Here is a 21028-nt window from a genome sequence, read left to right as displayed (position 1 = left end):
CAATGGTCAGGCTAGAAGCACATCCCCTCCTCTTGCTTCCTTAGCCGAGCACAGTAGGCCAGGCCTGCAAATCTGAGCCCCTTGCTCCCTCTGCTGGCCATCTTCAGCATGACACCCAGCTTTGCTTCGCACCTGCCCTTGTCTCTGGCTGCCTCTACTTGGTTTGCTCAGATGCAGCCCAAAAGTACCCCAACTCAAAAGCCTTTCCTCCTGAAGGCTGGATTTCTTGCTTAGCCTGGCCACGGAGCCTCTGAACTGTCAGCTGCTGGCCCAGGGTGTGGCCCACAGCAGGTTCCACAGGTTTGTGCGGAATGGCAATTTCTGGCTTCCTGCTATGTTCTGCACCATATGGCAGGGAGGTGCGGGAAAAGTGCATGGGCTTGGGTTTGTATTCCAGGCCCCACTACCTGTGTGACATCAGCTCCTGAGGGACTCACACAGTGCTCTAGTTCTTTTCTTTTCTTTTCTTTTTGGTTTTTCGAGACAGGGTTTCACTGTGTAGCTTTGCGCCTTTCCTGGAACTCACTTGGTAGCCCAGGCTGGCCTCGAACTCACAGAGATCCGCCTGGCTCTGCCTCCCGAGTGCTGGGATTAAAGGCGTGCGCCACCACCGCCCGGCTTAGTTCTTTTCTTGAATAGTCCATTTATAAAACCTCTCTCAAGTTTGGCTCCCAGCACCCACTGCCTGTAATTCCAGCTCCAGGGGCTTCTAAGGCCCATGGCCTCATGTTTGCAGAAGTCTGAGTCATGTGCACATAACCATACATGTAATTAAAAACAACAAAAACACTCCTCAAGCCAGGCACATGCCTTTCACTGCAGCATTTGGGGGATGGAGGCAGAAGGATCTTGAGTTCAAGGTCATCCTCCAGCCATCTCAAAACTCTTACAACCAACTCACCTCAGGTACAGGAAGGTTCAACAGTGGAGACACAGGCCTAATGTGGCTAGTGTGGTCCACCCTGGGCGGTTAGGACCCTCTGTACTTTCCGTGAACTCGTTGGCTGGTGTACTCTGGACCAAAGTGCTGCTGACTGCTAGGTGCTGCCTGGGCAGGTCAGGCAGTCGCAGTCTGGATCCAAGACATCATCCTAAAGGGGCCTGTCAGTCTCAGCCTGGGCGCAGAGGCCTCCTGGCCCAGAAGACAGGGCTTGGACATGAAACTGTCACAGCCTGGGGGGGAGGGAGTAGCAGAGGGTCACTTGGCAGATACCTCAAATGATTGAGAAGATACCCAGCTAATGGGAACAGGTCAGAGCTTTTCCCCCAAAGACCCCAAGTATCCCTCTACTTCAAAATGGCTCCCCTTAGCTTCTGAATCCTCCCAATTACCCCATTATTTAGGAGACTCAGTCACTTGCCCAAAGCTACATGCTTCTCACAAAGTTAAGCTCACGTTTAACATCCTGTCAGATCTGGTGCAATTGCTCCTAAGGAGCTATGGGGAGGCAGGTCTTTGGGAAGGGGCAGGAGTGTGGCAGCTACCGCCTTATCCCAAGCACTAAGTGAAGGGGCTAGAGGGTGGGGGGTAGGCAAGGAGTCAGACTAAGAGGAGTCGAGGCAGAGTTTATTGGCCCGAGCCTTCCCCTCATGCCTGCTCCACCCAGTCAGGCTAGGGCTGAGGTGGAGAAGGCAACACAGACTCACAGACAGGCAGGAAGGCTGCATCTGAGAGACAGACAGAACTCCCCCACCCCGCCCTCCCCAAGACAAGGACGCAGGGAACCTGGAGGAACAAGGAGTGTGATCACGACTTGATACAGGGGCCCAGTGGCCACATGCTGTCCTCCTTTCCCCAGAGATGCAAGCAGGGCTGGGTGACACTTTGGCAGCTCTGGACCAGGATCCTCTGGACACCAGATGGCTGGCCACTACAGTCTCTGGCTACTTGGCTTCCTGAGTCTGGAGGCTTTTGCCTTGGTCTCATTTGTAAGCTCCCTTCCTTTTGGAGGGAGCTTGGTGACCCTCTCCTACTCCCTGCCCTGTTGGACTGGAGACATTACCCTAAAGGGGTCTGTCCAAAAGCCTGGGGCCCAGAGGCCTCGCCTGGACCAGAAGACAGAGCTTGGACAAGAGACTTTCACAGAAAGCCTCGGGAGGGCTGGGGAGGCGGCAGTGAGTCACTTGGCAGTTTGGGAGGGAGGGATCAGCACCTAGGGGCGGAGGTGCGGGCCCTGCTAGCTTTGGTCTGGCATTGCCCAGGACCCTCTGAGGCAGAAGCTGGGGCTCTGAATCCAGCATCCTCTGGCCCTCAGAGGGATGTAGGGAAAAATCACAGCTTCTCCTCGCCTGCCTGGATGCGGGTATAGGCCTCTTGGTCCAGTGCAACGTAGCAGCCCTTCCGGGCATCCAGATAGAACAGCGGGTCTCTCACAACAGCTGGGTCAAAGCCCTCCTTCCGCAGCTCTGTCTTCTGGAACTTGAAGGTCCCTAGAGAGTGGGAAAGGAAATTCAGCAAGTGCAAGGCAGGGGTCTGAACTCCTAGAAACCCGATGGCAAGTGCTGAGAAACAGAGCTAGGGAAGAAGAAAAGGGGTGGGAGGAAGGGCATAGTTCTTTACAGTCTACAAGGACTGTTCCACCCATCACACAGTGAAGTGCTTTCCAAAGCAGTCTTGGCACAGTGGTGGGAGGGGAGACTGGACATAGGGAGAGCCATGCTAACCCTGGCCAATCAGTAGATAGGGAAATTGAGTCCTGAAGAAGGGACACCATATGCCCCATATCACTGAATGACAGCAAAGTGGAGGCCAGAATCTGGGTCCCTTTTATTGGTGCACTGACTGGATGCCTCAAGGTCTTGAGGGAGGTGCTCAATCATATTCTAAGATGCATGTTTTCTTTCTTCTTCCTTTTTCTTCTCTCTTTCTTTTTGGATAGGGTCTCCCTACATCGCCCTGGCTGTCTTCCAAACTCAAGAGATACCCCTGTCTCTGGCTCTCCAGGCTGGGATTAAAAATGCACATCAGGCTGGACATGGTGGCACACGCCTTTAATCCCAGCACTCAGGAGGCAGAACCAGGCGGATCTCTGTGAGTTTGAGGCCAGCCTGGTCTACAGAGCAAGATCCAGAACAGGCACCAAAACTACAGAGAAACCCTATCTCAAAACAACAACAACAAGATGCGCATCACCATGCCTGGCTTGTTACTTATTTCTGGGTCAGAATCACAGAGCTAGTAAGTGGTGGAGTCAGGCTTCGAACCTGTCTATGACAGAACCTCATCTCCCTGTATCTGCTAGCCTCTGAATGTCTGCTACTGTTCTCAACCGAAACTGTGAGACTGGTACCAGTGTCCCTCCTTGTCACTGAAGCCTTGGCCCTTCCCATGTTTCCCGTGCTGCATGGGGGATAGATGTCCATGACCCGGCAGAGACCTCAACAGGCAGAGAGAGCTTGCCATCGAGGCAGGAGGTGACACAACCCATGGGAGGGGTCAGTACCATGTACTCGAGGGTAAGCAGCCAGGGAGAGGCTGAGCAATGGGGAGAACATGGGTGCATCTAGACAGGGGTCTCTGGCACTTCCCTCCTGACCCAGGGAACTCCTGCGTCATCAACAGCAACAGATAGAAGGATGTCACTGTTCTACCTTGTGACGATGGGACCAAAACTCACTCTGAGACACTCTGAGACAATTCCAACAACCCCTCCCTCATCTTCTTACTCCTCCTGAGACACCTAGAGTCCTCTGCCACTCTCCACCCGGCAGCTGGAGACCTCTGTAGGACATGGATCTTAACACGTTACCACTCTGCTCAAACACTTTGTTAACTCCCTACTGTTTCTAGGCTATCCAGCTCCTGGTCTTACAGACTCTACAGGCTTCTTGCCTTTATGGTTTCTCCTATCTTACCCCATTACTCTTTTTTTTTTTTTTTTTTTTTCAAGACAGGGTTTCTCTGTGTAGTTTTGGTGCCTCTTCTGGATCTCGCTCTGTAGTCCAGGCTGGCCTCAAACTCGCCTGCCTCTGCCTCCCGAGTGCTGGGATTAAAGGCGTGCGCCACCACTGCCCGGAGGCACACTACTCTTAAAGCAACCAGATCTGGGGTTCTCTTTTCCTTTCAATGTATTGGTATACCATTTGGCTATCTGCTTTATGGTTATCTTATCACTACTTTTCTGTGGAACTGGGAACCAAACCTAAGGACTCGTGTATGCTAGATAAGCTCTACCACTGGACTCTGTCCCCAGACTGTGATGCCTTGATGTGATGTCCATGTTCTTTCTTGCTGCTTGTTTACTGCTGTTGTTGAGACAGGGTCTCGTGTAATTTGCAGCCAAGGCTGGCCTTGAACTCTCCATTCTCCTTCCTCCATTCCAAAGCATAAGGATTACAGGGCGTGTTGCCACACCAAACCCAGTCCGTATCTGGGGAATTCCTTTGGAATTTTCCCCCTCTGGGTCTAAAAGATTCCAAGAAGCTAAAGTCGAGTTAGACCAGTGTCATGGAACCACAGTACAGCAACCACAGAACAGTGCTCATTCTAAGGGGTGCCGAACCTTCTCTGAAGGCTGTTTCCACATTTCCATACAGGCGGTCAGTGTCTCAGCCCTGGGGCAAGGCTGTGTGTCAAGGTCAGAGACCAGCCACGGGGCTTAGACTACAGAAAGACCCAGCCCTGGAACCCAGGAGCTGGAAAAGGGGCACACCTGTTTTGTGCAGCTCAGGCAGGAAGCGCAGGAAGATGGGGCGGGCATACAGAGGCAGCTCCTTTTCCAAGGTCTGTGCAAAGCTCTTCAGGTCACAGCTGCTAGTGGGGCTTGCCACAGCAGCCATTCCTGCTCGGCCCTCAGTTCCTGGGAGCAGGAGGACACATGAGAGGCAGGCAGTGTCCCGGCACACCCACCGTCCTCCCCACACATACCTGGCACCTCCACGCCATACACTGCCACATCAGCCATGTCCAGCAGGCGGCTGAGTGTGCCCTCCACTTCAGTGGTGGACACATTCTCCCCTTTCCAGCGGAAAGTGTCCCCTGTGCGGTCTCGGAAGTACAGGTAGCCCAGCTCATCCATCACCAGCACATCACCTAGGGAGGGGTACGGTGAGCCAGGACGTCATCACTGAAGTCTCAGGGTGTGTCCTATCACAGGGGCTGGGCTTTGGGGAGCCCAGGAATGTGTTCTCTGAGGCAGTGGAAGCTCCCCTCATCTCTCCCTGTCCCTTCTGGAAGGGGTGGCAGGGGACTCACCAGTGAGGTAGGCTTGGTCCCCTTTCTTGAAGACATCATTAGCAATCTTCTTGTTATTGGCACCCTGGTTGAGGTAACCATCAAAACGGCGCAGGGGGTCCTGCTGGATAATGCGACCCACTAGCTGGCCTGGTTGGCCTAGGAACGAGCAAGGCAGTCAGATGTAGTCTCTTCTACCTGTCTTTTCCCACAAAGGTACCTACATCTTGAGCTGACTTAATGCATGCTGCCTACCACAGAAATGCCCCATTTGAGCTGAATGGTGGTGGCACATGCCTTTAATCCCAGCACTCAGGAGGCAGAGGTGGCAGATTTCTGAGTTTGAGGCCAGCCTAGTCTACAGAGTGAGTTCCAGGACAGTCAGGAATACACAGAGACCCCTGCCTCAAAAACAAAACAAAACAAAACAAAACAAAACAAGGAAAGAAAGCTCCCAGATGGGAGGTGGCTGAGAGCAGGGAGCCCATCTGGGCAGTTCTGGTGTACTGGGCCATCAGTGGTGAGGGTTCAATGAACCATCCAGGAAAGAACAAATGATGCTCACAGGGTCTACTAGCCATCCGAACAATCGGACACCACTGACCACAGGTACATGCAGACGGCATGCTGAGCGAAGAAGGTCGCAATGGCAGTGAAAATGAGTCATGTGCAGCCTCAGGACAGAGCCCACTGCTCACAGCAGGTGTTTGGGTTTTGTGTTTTCAAGTTATCCACACTGGCTGATTACCCTCCAAGATCAAGACCTCCCCCATCGGATACCCAATTCCCTCATGGGGCTGACCTGGTTGACAGGGAATGCAGACGCCATCGGGTCCCCTGATCAGTTCCATGGTGTCCTCATTGACTCGAACCAACCGGATGGGGTACACAAAGGACAGGATGCGGCTATTGAAGCCACAGGCCCCCACCTGCAAAGGCCAGGACTTGGGCCAGGGCTTCATGGACTCCCCAATAAGACAGTGAGACTAGAGGGACCCTGGTATCCACTCTCATGCTGGGATTCTGTTTACCGCTCTGCAAACCCAGGGCCTATTGTGGTCCATCCCCACAGGAGCCTTATTAGCCCCAATCTGGACCTTACCTGGCTGTCAAAGTTGCCCAGGCTACAGTTGCACTCAGTGGCCCCATAGAACTCGGCCACTTGGGGGATGTGGAAACGGTTGGAGAAGTCGGTCCAGATGGACTGCCGAAGGCCATTGCCCAGGGCCATGCGTACCTTGTGCTGAGACTCAGCCTCACGGGGTGGCTGGTTCAGGAGGTAGCGGCAAAGCTCGCCAATGTACTGTACAATCTGGGGTGGATGTGGTGTGAGACCATGCTCAAGAGGGTGCCCCACGATATCACCTCCCCATCCTTCCAGCCCTCCCCACCAGGAGCTCAACAGTCCCTTCCCTCTCTGGGCTTCCGATTTCCCATCGGAACAAGGGAGGTGCTGCCCAAGAAACTGCTGTGAACAGTCTCAGCTGTTCAGATGCCCCTGTGTGTGGGTGCAGGAGGGAGACGAGGGGATGGGGTTGCTCATGACTGTCCCTTCAACTGCCCCAGTGTGTGGGTGCAGGAGGGAGACGAGGGGATGGGGTTGCTCATGACTGTCTCTTCTCACTCACTGTGCAGTTGTACTTGATACAATCATCCCAGAACCGGGAGGCTGAGAACTTCTTTCGGATCACCACGGTCATGCCGTGGAGTAGGCACTGGCCGACCCCCACAATGTTTCCTGAAGTCAGAGGGGTCTGGAGGTTAAGGAGTTAGAGACCCAACCCCCACAGCCTCCTCTCACTCAGGCTTGCGTCTTTTGAGACACGGTCTCATATAGTCCAGGCAGACCTCAAACTTGCCACAGAGTAGAAGACAGGCCTTGAACTCCTGACCATCCTGCCTCTACTTCCCGAGTGATGGATTATAGGGGTTCCCCATCACAGCTAGCTCCCAGTCCTGTCTACCTCTTCCCAGGCCTTTCCCCCAGTTTCCTCCTCCTGTTCTGTCCTACTACACTAACTGGTCTAAAATGTCTCCACAGTGTCTGTGGAATCATGCCCACACTTCTTAGGTTGCCCCAAGTCTGCACAGCTGCCATTTAAATACACACTCCTGCTCTCCTGTCTGACGCCTGTCTTCTCTAGGAGGTATTCCTGTGTATGACACTTGTGCTTCCTGCCCCCCCTTACCTTCGCTAAGCCATCTCTCCGTGTCAGGTAGGTCCCCAACATCCTCCGCCCCCTCCAAACACAAGCCCTCCTTGAAGTATCTTGGAGGTCAGAATGATACTTAAGCTGTCTTCCCTTATGTCCCTATAAACAGCAAAGCTGCATGTCTGCAAAAACCAGCCTCAACACAGCAGGCACGATGCCCCTCGGGACACTGACTTACACCAGGAGTCTCGTGTCACCATCAGTAGACAAGAAGAATGCGGGGGAGTCAATGGCCTTGCCTGAATCTGAACCCAGATTTGAGCTTCCATGTTTCTACTGTAAAGGAGTAGAAAAGTAGGGCTCCTAAAGACACAGGGTGCTAGAGCTAAGGGGCAGGCCCAGGGTTACCTGCTGAGTGGTAGAGGGGGAGGCAGTCATAGACAATGTCGTCAGGCCGCATGCGGAATCCATAGTACACCAGGGCAGCCATACGGTAATACCTTCAAAGGTACAGGGCCGAGAGCTCAGTGGGTCCCTGGAATGGCAGAAGGAAGCACCCCAGTCCCATGCAGGCCACTTCCACCCTCGGGCACTTGCCCCTTACCTGCTGTGCACCACAATGGCAGCTTTGGGTAGCCCTGTGGTGCCCGACGTGTAGACATAGAAGAGCTTATCTGAAGGGAACAGACATGCAGTTCACTGTGAGGCCAGTAAAGGACAGCGCAGGGAGATGGGGGGCGCATGCCCATCAGCACCTCTTCCTACCCTTCTTCCCGAGACCTACTGATGACCTCAACAGCATCTGTCCCTCCCAGGTCTCCCGCTGAGCCAGGCTGAGATGAACACAGAGCTGGCCCCTTGAGGTCCCAGCTGAGTGGGACAGTCTGATGAAGACAAGACACCTCAACACCACGCACAGGACCGATGACGAGAGCAAGGACTGATGAAACCTGGCAGTACCACCTGGCTAGGCTCACAGGAGCAAAGGTCGTAGTGCCATGTGGGACATCCCCTCTTTCTGGAAGCAGGGGACGCCTGCCTCAAGGCTTAGCTGCCTAAGGAGTACTAGCTGGCAGTGGTGATGCACAACTTTAATCTAGCACTCTGGAGGCAGAGGCAGGAGGATCTCTGCGAGTCTGAGACACAGCGAGCTAAAGGACAGTGAAACTACACAGACAGAAACTGTCTCAAAAGCTAAGAAACAAAGGCTGGGCACGGTGGCTTTTAATCCCAGCACTCAAATGTCTGTGAGTTCAAGGTCAACATGGTCTACATACTGAGTTTCAGGATAGCCAGGGCTATGTGGAGAGACCCTGTCGCAAAAAAACAGGAAAAAGTAATAAAATAAGGGAGCGGGTATTATGGCCACTTTGCATCACTGATGTCTACTTTCCTCACCCATGGGGGCGCTGTCACAAGGCGAAGCCCTATCAGAGGTGTGTACACGTGTATGTGTGCATTTGTATTTCTTTGGAGGTCAAGAACTCCACTCAAAGGGTGCGTGCGTGCGTGCGTGCGTGCGTGTGTGTGTGTGTGTGTGTGTGTGTGTGTGTGTTTCTCTGAGAAACTCCACTGGATGATACTGACAGCAACCACCTCAGTCGGTGTGGCACCTGCGTGTGCCAGCCTTGGGCAGTATGAGGGGATCAGGGTGAAGCAGCCATGGTCCCTGCCCTCAAGCAGCTTCTGAAAGCATTGAAGAAATAAGAGCTAGGAGAAGCTCAACACAGGCAATGACAAATCCCCAAGCCTTTCCTCCAACACCCTAGCCTCAGGGGTGACCTTTCACACCAACCCACAAAGTACATTGCTACTACCCCCACTTTATTGCCGTGGGAGCGGAGGCTCAGAGGGCACGTCACACACGGAAGTAGGAGAGCCAGAACAGAACTCAGACGGGGCTCAACAGCCCAAGCTCTGAGCCACAGGCAATAAAGCAGGCTCTGAGACTTCAGGGAAGAGTGAAAACAGCGGCAGCTGAAGGGTGGACAGGCACCCGTACAGAGGAGGCCTCCAGGGAGGTTTCCTGGAGGAGGGGGCAAAGGCACTTAGTGCAGGGCCGGGACCTGGCAGAGCCTACACTCAAAGCTGGAAGGATATGCCAACACTCTCACACTCACCCTCCTCTCCACTTCAACTCCTGGCTAAGACTCAAAGCAAGTTGCAGGGTACACCTAGTCCTACACATCATTCCCGTGGGATGCTCCACAAACCCAACAATGTCACCTTACCAGTAACCCCAGAGAGTCCCTCCTACTTCTGGTGCTGCCTTGGCTCTTTCTAGAGCCCTCCTGGGTGGTGAGAGGCCCACCTGTAAAGCCCTTGTCAGGGTGACTGGGCAGGTGCTTCGGGGTATCTTCTAGTAGAGGGTCCAGATGCTCTGTGTTGGCGGGCACTGTGCTGGGCTCCCAGGAACCAGAGCAGAAGAGGCTGAGGGAGGGGTCCAGGCTAGCATGGATCTCAGAGACAGCTGAAGAGGAGACAGTGCAGGTCAGCAAGCAGGCCAGAGAGTCCCGTGTTCCCAGGACCTTTGTCATGCCATGTTCAAGCATGCTGTCAGGGAAGACTGGCTGGTGTGGAGAAATGGGTCAAACACATTCACTACTGCCAGGACACGATGCCTTACCCATAGCTCCTGTTCTCACAGAGCTACCAACATCAATTCCCCACCTCCCTGCCTTCTCTCTGATTCTGCTTTTTAAAAATGTAGCTGTGTGGGCTGGAGAGATGGCTCAGAGGTTAAGAGCACTGACAGCTCACCCAGAGGTCCTGAGTTCAATTCCCAGCAACCACATGGTGGCTCACAACCATCTACAATGAGATCTGGTGCCCTCTTTTGTCGTTCAGGAACATATGCAGACTGTATATGTAATAAATAAACCTTAAAAATAAATAAAATAAATCTTTAAATGTAGCTATGTATCTGGCCTGATATTGCTATGTAATCCAATCCTCCAGCTTCAGCCTCCTAATGCTGGGATTGTTAGTATACACCATCATGCCAGCTACCATCAGCCCATTTTACAGATGAGGAAAGTGAGTGCTAAGGATAGAAGTGATGGCTCTATCTCCCACCAAGCTTTTACTACTCTACTATGGCTCTCTGTGGGAGACTAATTAGAGGACAAGAGGAGGTCGTGGCTCCCATTCCCAGGAACCCTTTCCTCAGGCCTCCTGGAGCCGCACAGACTCCGTTCACCCTAGGCATAAGACGATCCCGGCCCACTGGTTCTGCTTTCTCTAGCTTTCAATTCTTTCTTCAGTGCTAGGAACGGAACCCAGGGCCTCGCATATGCTAGGAAAGAGCTATGTCCTCAGTCTTTCTGGCTTCCCTTTGACTCACCCAAACCTCACCTCTCCCTGCTATGTGCCTCCTTCTCCATTTAGAGCACCTTAATACTGTTCCTACTACCCCATGACCACAGCAGATCGGGCAGAAAGAACAGGGAGGCCGTGGTCCAGCCCAAGATCAAATCCCAGTCCTGCTGTGTAACCATGTGACTCTGGGTGAACGCCCCACTTCCCTCTGAATCAGTCTCATCATCCAGGAACCAAGATAACAATCGCTCTCTCTTGATAAGTGAAGATCAGGCTGGGCAAGGCACCGTGCTCAGCACATTCGGCAATAAATAAAACTCAGGTCTGAGAGGACAGTAGGGCCTGGCTTCCTGTTCCCCTTGGAGAGCTGAAGCAGATGAGGCCTAACCTACCTGAGGACCAGCCAGCACTGGCCACTTTGCCGGTACTTCAAAGCAGGAACCTTCTTGAGAGTTGTGGTGTTGCAAGTATGGAAAATGAGGTTTAGGGAATCTGCTGCTGTTCATACAGGCTCACCAGCACCTCTGGCAGGGTCCAGAAGCTCTGATGCCCAGAGACTCATGTAGCCTCCCACAAGGCTAGAATGGAGCTGTTATCTACATATGGTCCCACGGGTCTCCCACTTAGAGCTCACCTGAGGCCATCTCGCTGCCAAAGATAAGGGCTCGTGCCTTTGAGGTGTCAAGACAGTGTCGCAGGGCATCGCGTCTAAGGTTGGTGTTGATGAGAGCCGCCTCCACGCCCAGCTTGGCCATGCCCAACCACAAACCCACAAACTCATTCCGGTTCTCCATAAAAAGAGCAACTACATTGCCCGAGGCCAGGCCCCGGGCCTGCAAGAAGTTGGCCACACTATTGGAGTAGTCATCCAGCTGGCGGAAGGTCCAGTGAGTGTCTGTACCCTCGAAGATCAGGGCTGTCTTGTCGGGGTGGCGCCGCACCACTGAGGCAAACAACAAGGGCACTGTCTTCCGCTCCCGAAGGCAGCGTCGTACCTTTGTCTTCACCTTCAGGAGCACCAGGCCGCCACTGTGCAGGAGCAAGGAAGCCATGAGTGCTAAGCCAGGCGGGCTCCAGACAGCCCAGCCCAGGCTGCTCTCCTAAGGGTCTCAGGAACCAGCTCTCCAACCCTCTCAACTGTCAGCTCCTCCTGGGCGCTCTACACTGTCTACACACCTCACCGAGGCCGCACAGCAGCACTAAGAGATCCTATAGTTCCTCTCCCCTGAGGCAGGAGAAGGAAAAAGAAACCCAGGCTTTCACGGTTCCACAGCTGCTCAGAGTTCAAATGTAACTGAGCAGACAATCTAAAGTCAAGTCTCTCCGGGGTTCAACGCCAGAGTTCCACTCTTTTGTTTGGTTTTTGAGCCAGTATCTATTATGTAGCCCTGGCTGCCCTGGAACTTGCTGTGATAGCAGGCTGGCCTTGAACTTACAGAGACACACCTGCCTCCACCTCTCAAGTGCTGGGATTAAAGGCGTGCATCACCATGTCCAGCTCCAGAGTTCCACTCTCTCCCTTTATTTTTGGTTTTTGAGACAGGGTTTTTCTCTGTGGAGCTTTTGGAGGCTGTCTGGATGGAACTCCGTTCTTACTCTAAGTCTGCTGTTCTTCCGGAAGCCCTCTAGGGCCCAGGCCCATAGTCTGGACTCCTGATCTGGAGCCCCCCTTGTCCCTCACCACCACAGGCCATCAGGGATGAGTCTTTCTCCCTGTATGCAGAGACAGGTGTCTGTCATATTTACTCCCTTGTCACGCTGGGCACAGGGAAGGTCCAGTGCTTGGGGCACCACATTCACGACCCACCCCCCAACCTCTGCTTCTATGTCTGCCAGCATCGGGTCCTCTGGCTGTGCACGGTCCTCCCTCTGCCACCTGCGCAGCACCTTCCAAGCACAGTCCATTCCCTCCAGGAGACCTCCTGGATTCCTGGCCTAAGTTCCTTGCCTGAGACCCTCTCGTCCCCATCCCATGCTCCCAAAGCTCCTGTGGGGCCACCTGATAGCTCATTTATAGTCAGCCCAGACTGACAGACACTGAGCTACCTGCTCTAAGCGAGGGCCCTGTCCTGGGTACTGGAACACAGGAGTGAGCAAGACTGCCAGTCTCTGCAGCATGGCACTGCCCGCTTAGGGAGTTACTTCATTCCTTTCTTACCTCCTGATTAGTCTGAGCCTGGCAGATGGAGTCTGCCTTCTTCCTCTCTGGGCCTCAGAGCCAGCCTTGCACCTGGCTTTAGAGCTGGCATCGATTTCTCCCAGATACCTAACTCAGGGCCTGTGCTAACATCAGGGTTGCCCTGGGCTCTCTCAAGCTGTGCTAACCTGAGGAAAGGTCCTTTTCCATTGGGATCTTCTTCACTTGGCTATAAACCAGTGGAGGACCCCTCACAGACACCTCTTCAACAAACCTGCCCTGATGTATGCCCCAGCCCAGCTTCCAAAGCCTGCCCCAGGTCAGGGAGTCTCAAGTTTAGGTGATTCCTTGGGAGACTTTGACCTTGGAGTTCCAAGTACCAGGTCTGACTGCTAGGAGAAGGACATGAAGAAGCTGTTCCTTTGTGACCAGCTGTCCTGTGCTAGCGGGGATAATGGCTGGTAAAGCCCAGCACAGTTAAGACCCCAAGAAAGGCTAGATAGGGTACTCACAAGACATCTCGCCTGATGGTCTTGATGAAGACCCGGACGAAGCGCCAGCCGCCAGACCCCAAGTACAGGAGCAACAGGGAGAATCCCACCTGGGTCCAGGGCAGTTTCAGCACCAGCTTGGAGAACAGTAGTGCCCCCACCAGAGATGCCCCAAGCAGCATTGTGACCTGCAGGTACAAGGTGGTTAGGGGACTCAAATGACTATTTCTTTAGGGGCCTCCACCTCTTCACCCAGCAGCCACTTCAGTATGATCCCAAAGGGTCAACCTCTGGGGACTGCTTAGTCACCTCAAAAGGAGTGGCTTAGAATAAGGTTCAAGGCTTTGGTTCCATGCCAAGCTGAAGGGATTGAGGTGAAAAGTTCCAGGTTAGCCGGGCAGTGGTGGCACATGCATTTAATCCCAGCACTTGGAAGACAGAAGCAGGCAGATCTCTGTGAGTTTGAGGCCAGCCTGGTCTACAGAGAGAATTCCAGGACAGCCAGGGGAGCTGTTACACAGAGAAACTCTGTCTCAAAAAACAAGCAAACAAACAAACAAAAAACCCCAAACAGCTCCAGGGTTAAGAAGCAAGAGGATGGTCTAGCTTCTAGTTCTATCTCTGGCCACCTTGCCAAGTGACCTTGGGCTAGCCCCTTTCCTACGTCAGGCCACAGCACTCTGCTCTATGCACTGGATTGGGAAAACTTCAAATAGGACAATCCCCTCCCCTATATTCAAATACCCTAACCAAGATGGCTAGGAGGTGGTCACTGATATGAGTGCCTCTGGCTTGACTCCTCTCCCAGGGACTCCAGGAGGTTCTGGAGATGACAACACCCAAAAGGGCAGTTTCCTGGGAAGGGAGCCCTGCACAGTCTCTGCCCACGGACTCAAGCGTTGTGCCTCTACTGGTCCATAGAGGGCGAGCCAGCAAATGGGTTAGAGGCTGGAGGGGCCTGAGAGGTGACAGCTCCAGGACAGGGTGGAAGGAGATGGCTGTTGGAAAGCACAGTACTCACCTACACCCACACACTCAGCAAGCCACTCAAATGAATCTTTGGGGACTAGGGTTGGGGGAAGGGGAAAGGCTGTGTGGACGCACTGGGCAGAGATTAAGGCCAGGCACTATTCCTGCTTCTTTATGGACTTGGTCAAGAGGACAGCTAATGGATTGCTTTTCTTAGGGTTTTCCTTTTCTTGGGAAGAGCAGAAGGTCAAAGATATGAAGTAGCTTGAATATCTACAAGCTAGGCGGAAGACCATGGCCTGGACCACAGGGAGCCCCTTATGAGAGAGACCATCTTCTGGAGAAAAGCATTAAGCTAGGGGTGGAAGACTACTGCAGGATCTGACCTGCCGGAGTCCCTCAGAAAAGAGGCTACCAGCCGGTCTAAGTCCGCTGAGACAGGAGACAGGACAGGAGGGGGTGCCGCGAACCGACCTGCCCCTAGATAGCCAGGACATCAGAGGGCAGGGCTGGGAGACAGAGAAGGAGGGCGCGCCCCTCAGCCCCGGCCGGTGCCGCCGTCTCCCCCTGCTCAGCCTGGCACGTTCCCCCGCTCAGAAAGCCGCCGTCCCCGCCTTGGCTCACCCGGCTGCGGCTGCGCGGCGCGGCGCCCGGTCAGGATGCGGCCCGGTTGCGGCAGCGGAGTGCGGAGCGCTGGGGGCATCGGCCGCCCCGGGGCGCACACAGCCGAGCCTCAGCACGCCTGGCACTCTCCGCGCCCTCGTAGGGTCTGTACCTCCGCCGCACTCCACCCCCGCCCACCTCCCGCACCCGCACCGGCTGTGCCGGCCCGCAGCACCGCCTTCCGCCCCGTCCCCGCAGAGGGCGAGCCTCTGAGCTCGTGCGGCTCAGCGCAAACCCAGACCCAGAGCGCCCGACACCGCCCAGCCCCGCCAGTCCTGCGCGCGCCACTGCCTCCGCTGCCCCGCGGCCCTCTGGGAGTGGTAGGCTGCGCGGCATGCTAGGAATTGTAGTCCGAGTAGCCTTGCTAGGCCAGGCTGCTTCAGGATGCCCTGGTCAGGGAGTGTGCAGATCTGCAATTTCCTGGACCAGAGGACCCAGGGAGAATATACCTACCTGCCCACATGGCCATTCGAGAATCCGGAGTCAGAGATGAGGCCCAAGAAGAATTTATTTATTACTTTTTTTTTTAAACAGCTGTTTGCTTATTTGTGTGTGTATGGATGCATGTGCCAAAGCCCTTGTGTGTCGGAGGACAACTTGAGGGAGTTTGTTCTGTTCTTACACCACGTGGGCTCCAGAAATCAAATTAGGCATAGCTCCCAGGCATGGGGACAAGCACCTTCCCTGAGTTACCTTGCCAGTCCTGTTTATTTTTCGAAACAGGGTCTCTGTAGTCACACTCTGCTGGAACTTGCTACAGCTGATCTAATTCAGCCCTGGGATTACAGGCATGAGCGACCATACTTGTCTTGAAATAGAATTTAACAAATACTCAACACCGCTCACTGAAAGAAAAGGCTGGATTCTGGCAGAGGTGAGCCCGCACAAACCCACATTGTGGACTCTGGCAGAATATACAGGACACTGGGCTTCTAGCCCAGCCCAGAGTGGTCGTTCACCGCTGTGGAGTATGACTGCTCCCTCAGCACTTTTACAGTTTCAAGCACCTTTGCAAGGGTCGTAAAGAATGGAAGAGCCAGACGTGGTGGCTGCAGAGGATCTCCTTGAAGGCATGGATTCAAAGCCCATAATTAACTTTAACCTCTGACTGATAAAACACTCCAGGACTTTGGTTCCCTTGTAAACCTAGGGCTTTGCCCCGTGCCTAGCTGTGGGCAAGGGTTCAGAGCCTCTGGAAAGGTGTGACTAGGCATCTTCCTCCTCCAGTACTGCTACTTGCCCGTAAGTAGCTCCTTCAATGACTTGGCCCAATAAAGTTCTTAAAGGGGGCAGGGGCAGTTTCAATGTCTGTTTATAGGGATTACAGATAAATATTTGGTATGATGATGATTTGGACCTGTTTGCTCAGGAGTTCATCCTTCGGCGGGCCTGGATAGTAAGTTAAAGTGACATCTCTCTCTGGGGCTGTAACAGAAGGCTGTGGCTACCCATGTTCATAGGCATGGGCATTTCAGATCAACAGGCTGAATTCACATTCTCAGCAGAAAGTTCCAAATCTCAGCTCCTTCTTATTGTTAAAAGTGGGTTTTAGGGGTCAGGCATTGGTGGCACATACCTTTAACCCCAGGCACTCAAGAGGCAGAGGCAGGATGATCTCTGAGTTAGAGGACAGCTTGGTCTACATAGTGAGTTCCAGGATAACCAGGGCTACACAGAGAAACCCTGTCTCAAAAACAAACAAGGGGCTGGAAAGATCACTCCATGGTTAAGAGCACTGACTGCTCTTCCAGAGAACCTGGGTTCAATTCCCAGCACCCATGAAGCAGCTCACAACTATCTATAAGTACAGTTCCATGGGATCTGAAACCCTCACACAGACATACACACAGGCAAAACACGACACACATAAAATAAAAATAAGAAATTATTTTAAAAAACAGACGAAAAACACACACCCACACCCAAATAGGCATGGTGGAACATACCTTTAATTGCAGCACTTAGGAGGTAAAGGATCTTTGTGACTTTGAGGCCAACCAAGGCTACACTGGGAGACTCTGTATCAAAACAACAGTGTGTGTGTGTGTGTGTGTGTGTGTGTGTGTGTGTGTGTGTGTTTCTAGGGCTCAGAGCATTGGTATGCAGATTCACGGGGCACATTTGAAGCAGTGCTGACATATTTATTATTATAGTTTATAGGCTTTCTGACCTACCACAGAGAGCACATAAATCAAATTCTAGGAGACATGATGGCTCCCGGTGTTTGAAGTCATCCTGCTGAAGTACATAGAGTATCAGACTAGGGCTGGACATATAACTTAGTGGAAGACCTTACCTAGCTTGCCCAAGGCCCAGCACCAAAAACTCAACCAATCAACCAAAAAACAAACAAACAAACAAAAACCAAGCAGGGCATTAGGACACACTTTTTTTTTTTTTTTACCCACCACCCAATGGCACACACATACTTTTTCATTTCCACACTCAAGATCCAGAGGCAAGCAGGTCTCTGTGAATTCCAGAACAACAGAGAGACCCTGTCTCCAAGTCAACCAAACAACCAAAAACCAGGGGCCTGGGAAGTTGACTCAGCAATAAGAAACACTTGTTGCTTTCCAGAGGACCCAAGTTTGGTTCCCAGCACCCACATTCAGCAGGTCATGATGGCCTATAACTCTAGCTCCAGGGGATCTGAAGTCTGCTTTTAGCCTCTTGCAAACATGCATATACATACACATATAAATAGAAAAAATTTTTTTTCAAAAAAAAAAAAAAAAAAGAAGAACTAGGTGAGTCTAGGCCATATAACATAGCGAGACTTTGTATCAAATAAAAAACTCTGGGCAGAAAGATCATAACTGGTTGCATGCAAAGGGATAAGCAAGTAATATAACAGATGCTTGTTGAATGAGAAAGGTCATGGAAACCGGGAGCCATGGGTGTAAATATGATACTTTGTAGATTGACTGTTGAGGTCATCTATAAGGGAGCAAGTGAGTTTGAGGGAGGGGACTGCTGAAGAACCACCTGCTGGCCTCTAACCAGACTTGTCACAGTGGTCAAATTAAGGCAGTATCCCACAGAACACTGGGCTAGACCTGAGGTCCACAGACAAGCACAGAGGAGCCTCCGAGCTGCTCGGTGTGGTTGGACACAGAGAGGAGAGATGAAGATAAATAAGGAGCAGGCTGCCGCTCCCGGCATTCTGCCATTTCATCTGCCCTAGCACTCTCCTTGGGCTGCCATCTTTGCCTTCCGGTCAAGTGCAGCTAGGATGCTATCCCTGGCTTCAGCTGCCAGGCTTTGCCAAACCACTCTTCCAGAGTCCAGAGCCTATCTGCACCTGTTGAATAGAAATCCCTCCTGGGGGAGTGGAGGGGCTGGAGAGATGGCTCCATGGTTAAGAGCACTGACTGCTCTTCCAGAGGACCCAGGTTCAATTCCCAGCACCCACATGGTGCCTCACAACTACCTGTAACTTCAGTTCCGGGAGACCGAACACTCTCACACAGACATACTTATAGGCAAAGTACCAAAGCACATAAAATAAAAATAAATAATTAAAAAATAAATCTCAGAGCTGGAGAGGTGGCTCAGCAGTTAACAGTACTGGCTGCTCTTCTAGAGGACCCGGGTTCAATTCCCAGCACCCACATGGCAGCTCACAACTGTCTGTAACTCCAATTCCAGGGAATCTGACATTCTCATACAGACACACATGCAAGCAAAACACCAATGTACATAAAATTAAAAAAAATTAAAAAAAATAAATAAATAAAATAAATAAATAAATAAATAAATCTCTCCTGTGGCTGGTTAAGAATTCAAGGTGACATAGTGGTCTTCTCAAGTGAGGCTGGCATATAGAAGAGCCTCAGCTGGCCTCAACTCTGACACTGTCATGTGATGGTTTTGTCAACTTGACAGTCTAGAGTCACCTGGGAGATGGGCCTGTGGACACGCCTGTGGGGGACCCTGGGCAGAAGACTCTGGGTGGCATAAAATGAAGAAAACTAGCCAGGCATGGTGGCGCACGCCTTTAATCCCAGCACTCAGGAGGCAGAGGCAGGCACATCTCTATGCGTTCTATGACCTACATAGTGAGTTTCAGGCTAGCCAAGGCTACATGGTGAGAACCTGTCTCAAAAACAAAACTAACAAAAAGAGCTAGCTGAGTGCTGGCATGCGTTCTTTGTCCCTGTTTCCTGGTTGTGCATAGGAAATGACCAACTGCTTTTAGAATTTTGTTTAAAAAATAAAAAAAAAAACCCAAACAAACAAATGAAAGCTGGGCAGTGGTGGCACAGTCTTTAATCCCAGAGCTCGAGAGGCAGAGGTAGACAAATCTCTGAGTTTGAGGCCACCCTGGTCTGCAGATCAAGTTCCAGGACAGCCACGGCTACACAGAGAAACCCTGTCTTGAACAATAACAACAAAAACCAACAAAAAGTTTGGATTTTTCCCCCACCATTCTTAGAGCTCCTGCAACACCAGGTCAATCTATGGAATGGGTGAAACAAGCTCTCATTCCAAATCCTAGCTTCAAAAACCCACTTAATGTATTGTCCTTGGATAGAGGATGTATCTATTAGGCATTAAACTGATAAGGATAGATGCTATACTTGATCTTAATTTTGTATGTATGAATGTTTTGCCTGCATGTGGGTGCCTGTGGAGGTCAGAAGTGAGCACCAGGTTAGAAAAGGGCATTGGATCCCCTGGCACTGGAGTATGGATGGTTGTGAGGCACCATGTGGGTGCTGGGAATTGAACCAGGGTCCTTTGCAAGAGCAACAAGTGCTCTTAACCATTAAACCATCTCTCCAGCCCCCAATTGCCTTTCTTTTCTTTTCTGTTTTTTGTTTGTTTGTTTGAGACAAAAGTTTCTCTGTATAGCCCGGCTGTCCAGGAACTCACTTTGTAGACCAGGCTTGCTGTTGAATATTTAACTATGTGAAGATGTGTTACATTTGTTTGTGCTGCCTTTATTTAATGATGTAAAGATGTGTTGCTATTTCACCTTGCCTGCCTAAGCCACCTGATTGGTCTAATAAAAAGCTGAACGGCCACTACTTAGGCAGGAGAGGGACAGGCAGGGCTGGTAGGCAGAGAGAATAAGTAGCAGGAGGAATCTAGGCTCCAGAGAGAAGGAGAAGAGAACGGGGGAGAAAGAGAGGGACATACTGGGGCCAGAAGCCAGGCTCTCTCCAGCCAGCCAGGAGAAGCAGTGAAAGCAGGACAAACGGAAAGAAAGCAAGGTCAAAAGCCCAGAGGCAAAATGTAAATAAAGAGAAACAGGTGAAAATAAGAGTTAAGATGAGGCCGAGCATTCGTAACTACTAAGTCTCTGTATCACGATTTGGGAGCTGGTTGGTGGCCCAAAAGAAAGCCTGCTACACAAGCTGGCCGAGCTCAGCCTGGCTCTGCCTCCCAAGGGCTGGGATTAAAGGTGTGCACCACCACTGCCCCACTCCCAGATGCCTTTCTAAACTCCTGCTGTTTTTACCTTCCCACCAGGATGGGCTGAAACTGTGAGCTAAGATGAAGCATTTCTCCCTTGCATTGCTGTTGTCAAGAGTATTTTATCTCTGGGAGGGAGGGAAAGCCCCTGTTCTATGAAGTCGCTCCAGGCTCAGCTCCCTTGGCTTTGGCCCTGCCATATAGTGGCTTGTCTGTAACAGCTGCATGGGAGCTAACGCCAGCATTGAAAGCAGCTAACCAACCAGCTCTGTGGACTCCCAGGACTTGGCTCATTGGTGTTTTCCAGCCACACCCAGATGTTTACCATATACATTCTGTTCCTTTGGCCAGAGAAGCTGTGAGCTGTGGCAATTCTTCTACTTAACGTTGTCTGTGGTGATTTCAGAGCTCACTGTAGACCTTCCCAGCCAATGATAACTTCCATTTCCTAAGTGCTCGTGGATGTAACACATACCGCCATGCACCATCTTACTGAGCCTCCCTCTCGTGTGCATTAGGTGTTCCAAACCTATTTTACAGATGGGAAACAGGCTTGTAGAAGGTGAGACTGCTGAAGGAAGCAGAGCAGGTCACTGGTGGGGCAAGGGCTGCCTCTGGAGCCAGGGTGCTCAAGCACAGACAGTATCGATGCTACCTATGGGGTTATGAGTGTACCTGTGGTGTTGAAGATCAAACCCAGAGC

The 21028-nt window shown here is 52.1% G+C and overlaps 1 protein-coding gene and 1 non-coding gene across 3 annotated transcripts; both read right to left on the bottom strand.

The window, feature by feature from the left end:
- Window positions 1-1554: 1554 nt before the first annotated feature.
- On the bottom strand, window positions 1555-15050 carry Slc27a4 (solute carrier family 27 member 4). Of its 2 annotated transcripts, none has more exons than XM_059259937.1 (13): window positions 14866-15050; window positions 13294-13460; window positions 11279-11673; window positions 9638-9796; window positions 7931-8000; window positions 7735-7826; window positions 6802-6911; window positions 6276-6485; window positions 5976-6102; window positions 5195-5332; window positions 4868-5032; window positions 4653-4799; window positions 1555-2430 (listed from the first exon to the last, which is right to left on the bottom strand). In XM_059259937.1, the coding sequence occupies exons 2-13, from the start codon at window positions 13452-13454 to the stop codon at window positions 2273-2275; spliced, it is 1932 nt and encodes a 643-aa protein (XP_059115920.1). In that variant the 5' UTR covers window positions 13455-13460; window positions 14866-15050; the 3' UTR covers window positions 1555-2272. The 2 variants fall into 2 exon arrangements, with proteins under 2 accessions (XP_059115920.1, XP_059115921.1); XM_059259938.1 differs by lacking the exon at window positions 14866-15050 and adding an exon at window positions 13582-13747.
- A 4272-nt stretch (window positions 15051-19322) lies between these two features.
- Window positions 19323-19517, bottom strand: LOC131910204 (U2 spliceosomal RNA). The gene has a single exon (XR_009379058.1). It is a non-coding gene; the product is annotated as a U2 spliceosomal RNA (small nuclear RNA).
- Between the last annotated feature and the right edge of the window lie 1511 nt (window positions 19518-21028).

This window comes from Peromyscus eremicus, chromosome 4, assembly GCF_949786415.1.
Source record: "Peromyscus eremicus chromosome 4, PerEre_H2_v1, whole genome shotgun sequence".
NCBI classification, from domain to species: domain Eukaryota; kingdom Metazoa; phylum Chordata; class Mammalia; order Rodentia; family Cricetidae; genus Peromyscus; species Peromyscus eremicus.
This window is presented reverse-complemented; position numbering and strand designations above follow the sequence as displayed.

Coding starts and splice junctions, on each gene's coding strand:
- Slc27a4 (XM_059259937.1), bottom strand. CDS start 13,454: ATGCTGCTTGGGGCATCTCTGGTGGGGGCACTACTGTTCTCCAAGCTG. Junction 9,797..11,278: donor TGGCAGCGAGATGGCCTCAG/GTGAGCTCTAAG, acceptor TCTCCTCTTCAG/CTGTCTCTGAGATCCATGCT. Junction 4,800..4,867: donor GTATGGCGTGGAGGTGCCAG/GTATGTGTGGGG, acceptor TCCTGCTCCCAG/GAACTGAGGGCCGAGCAGGA.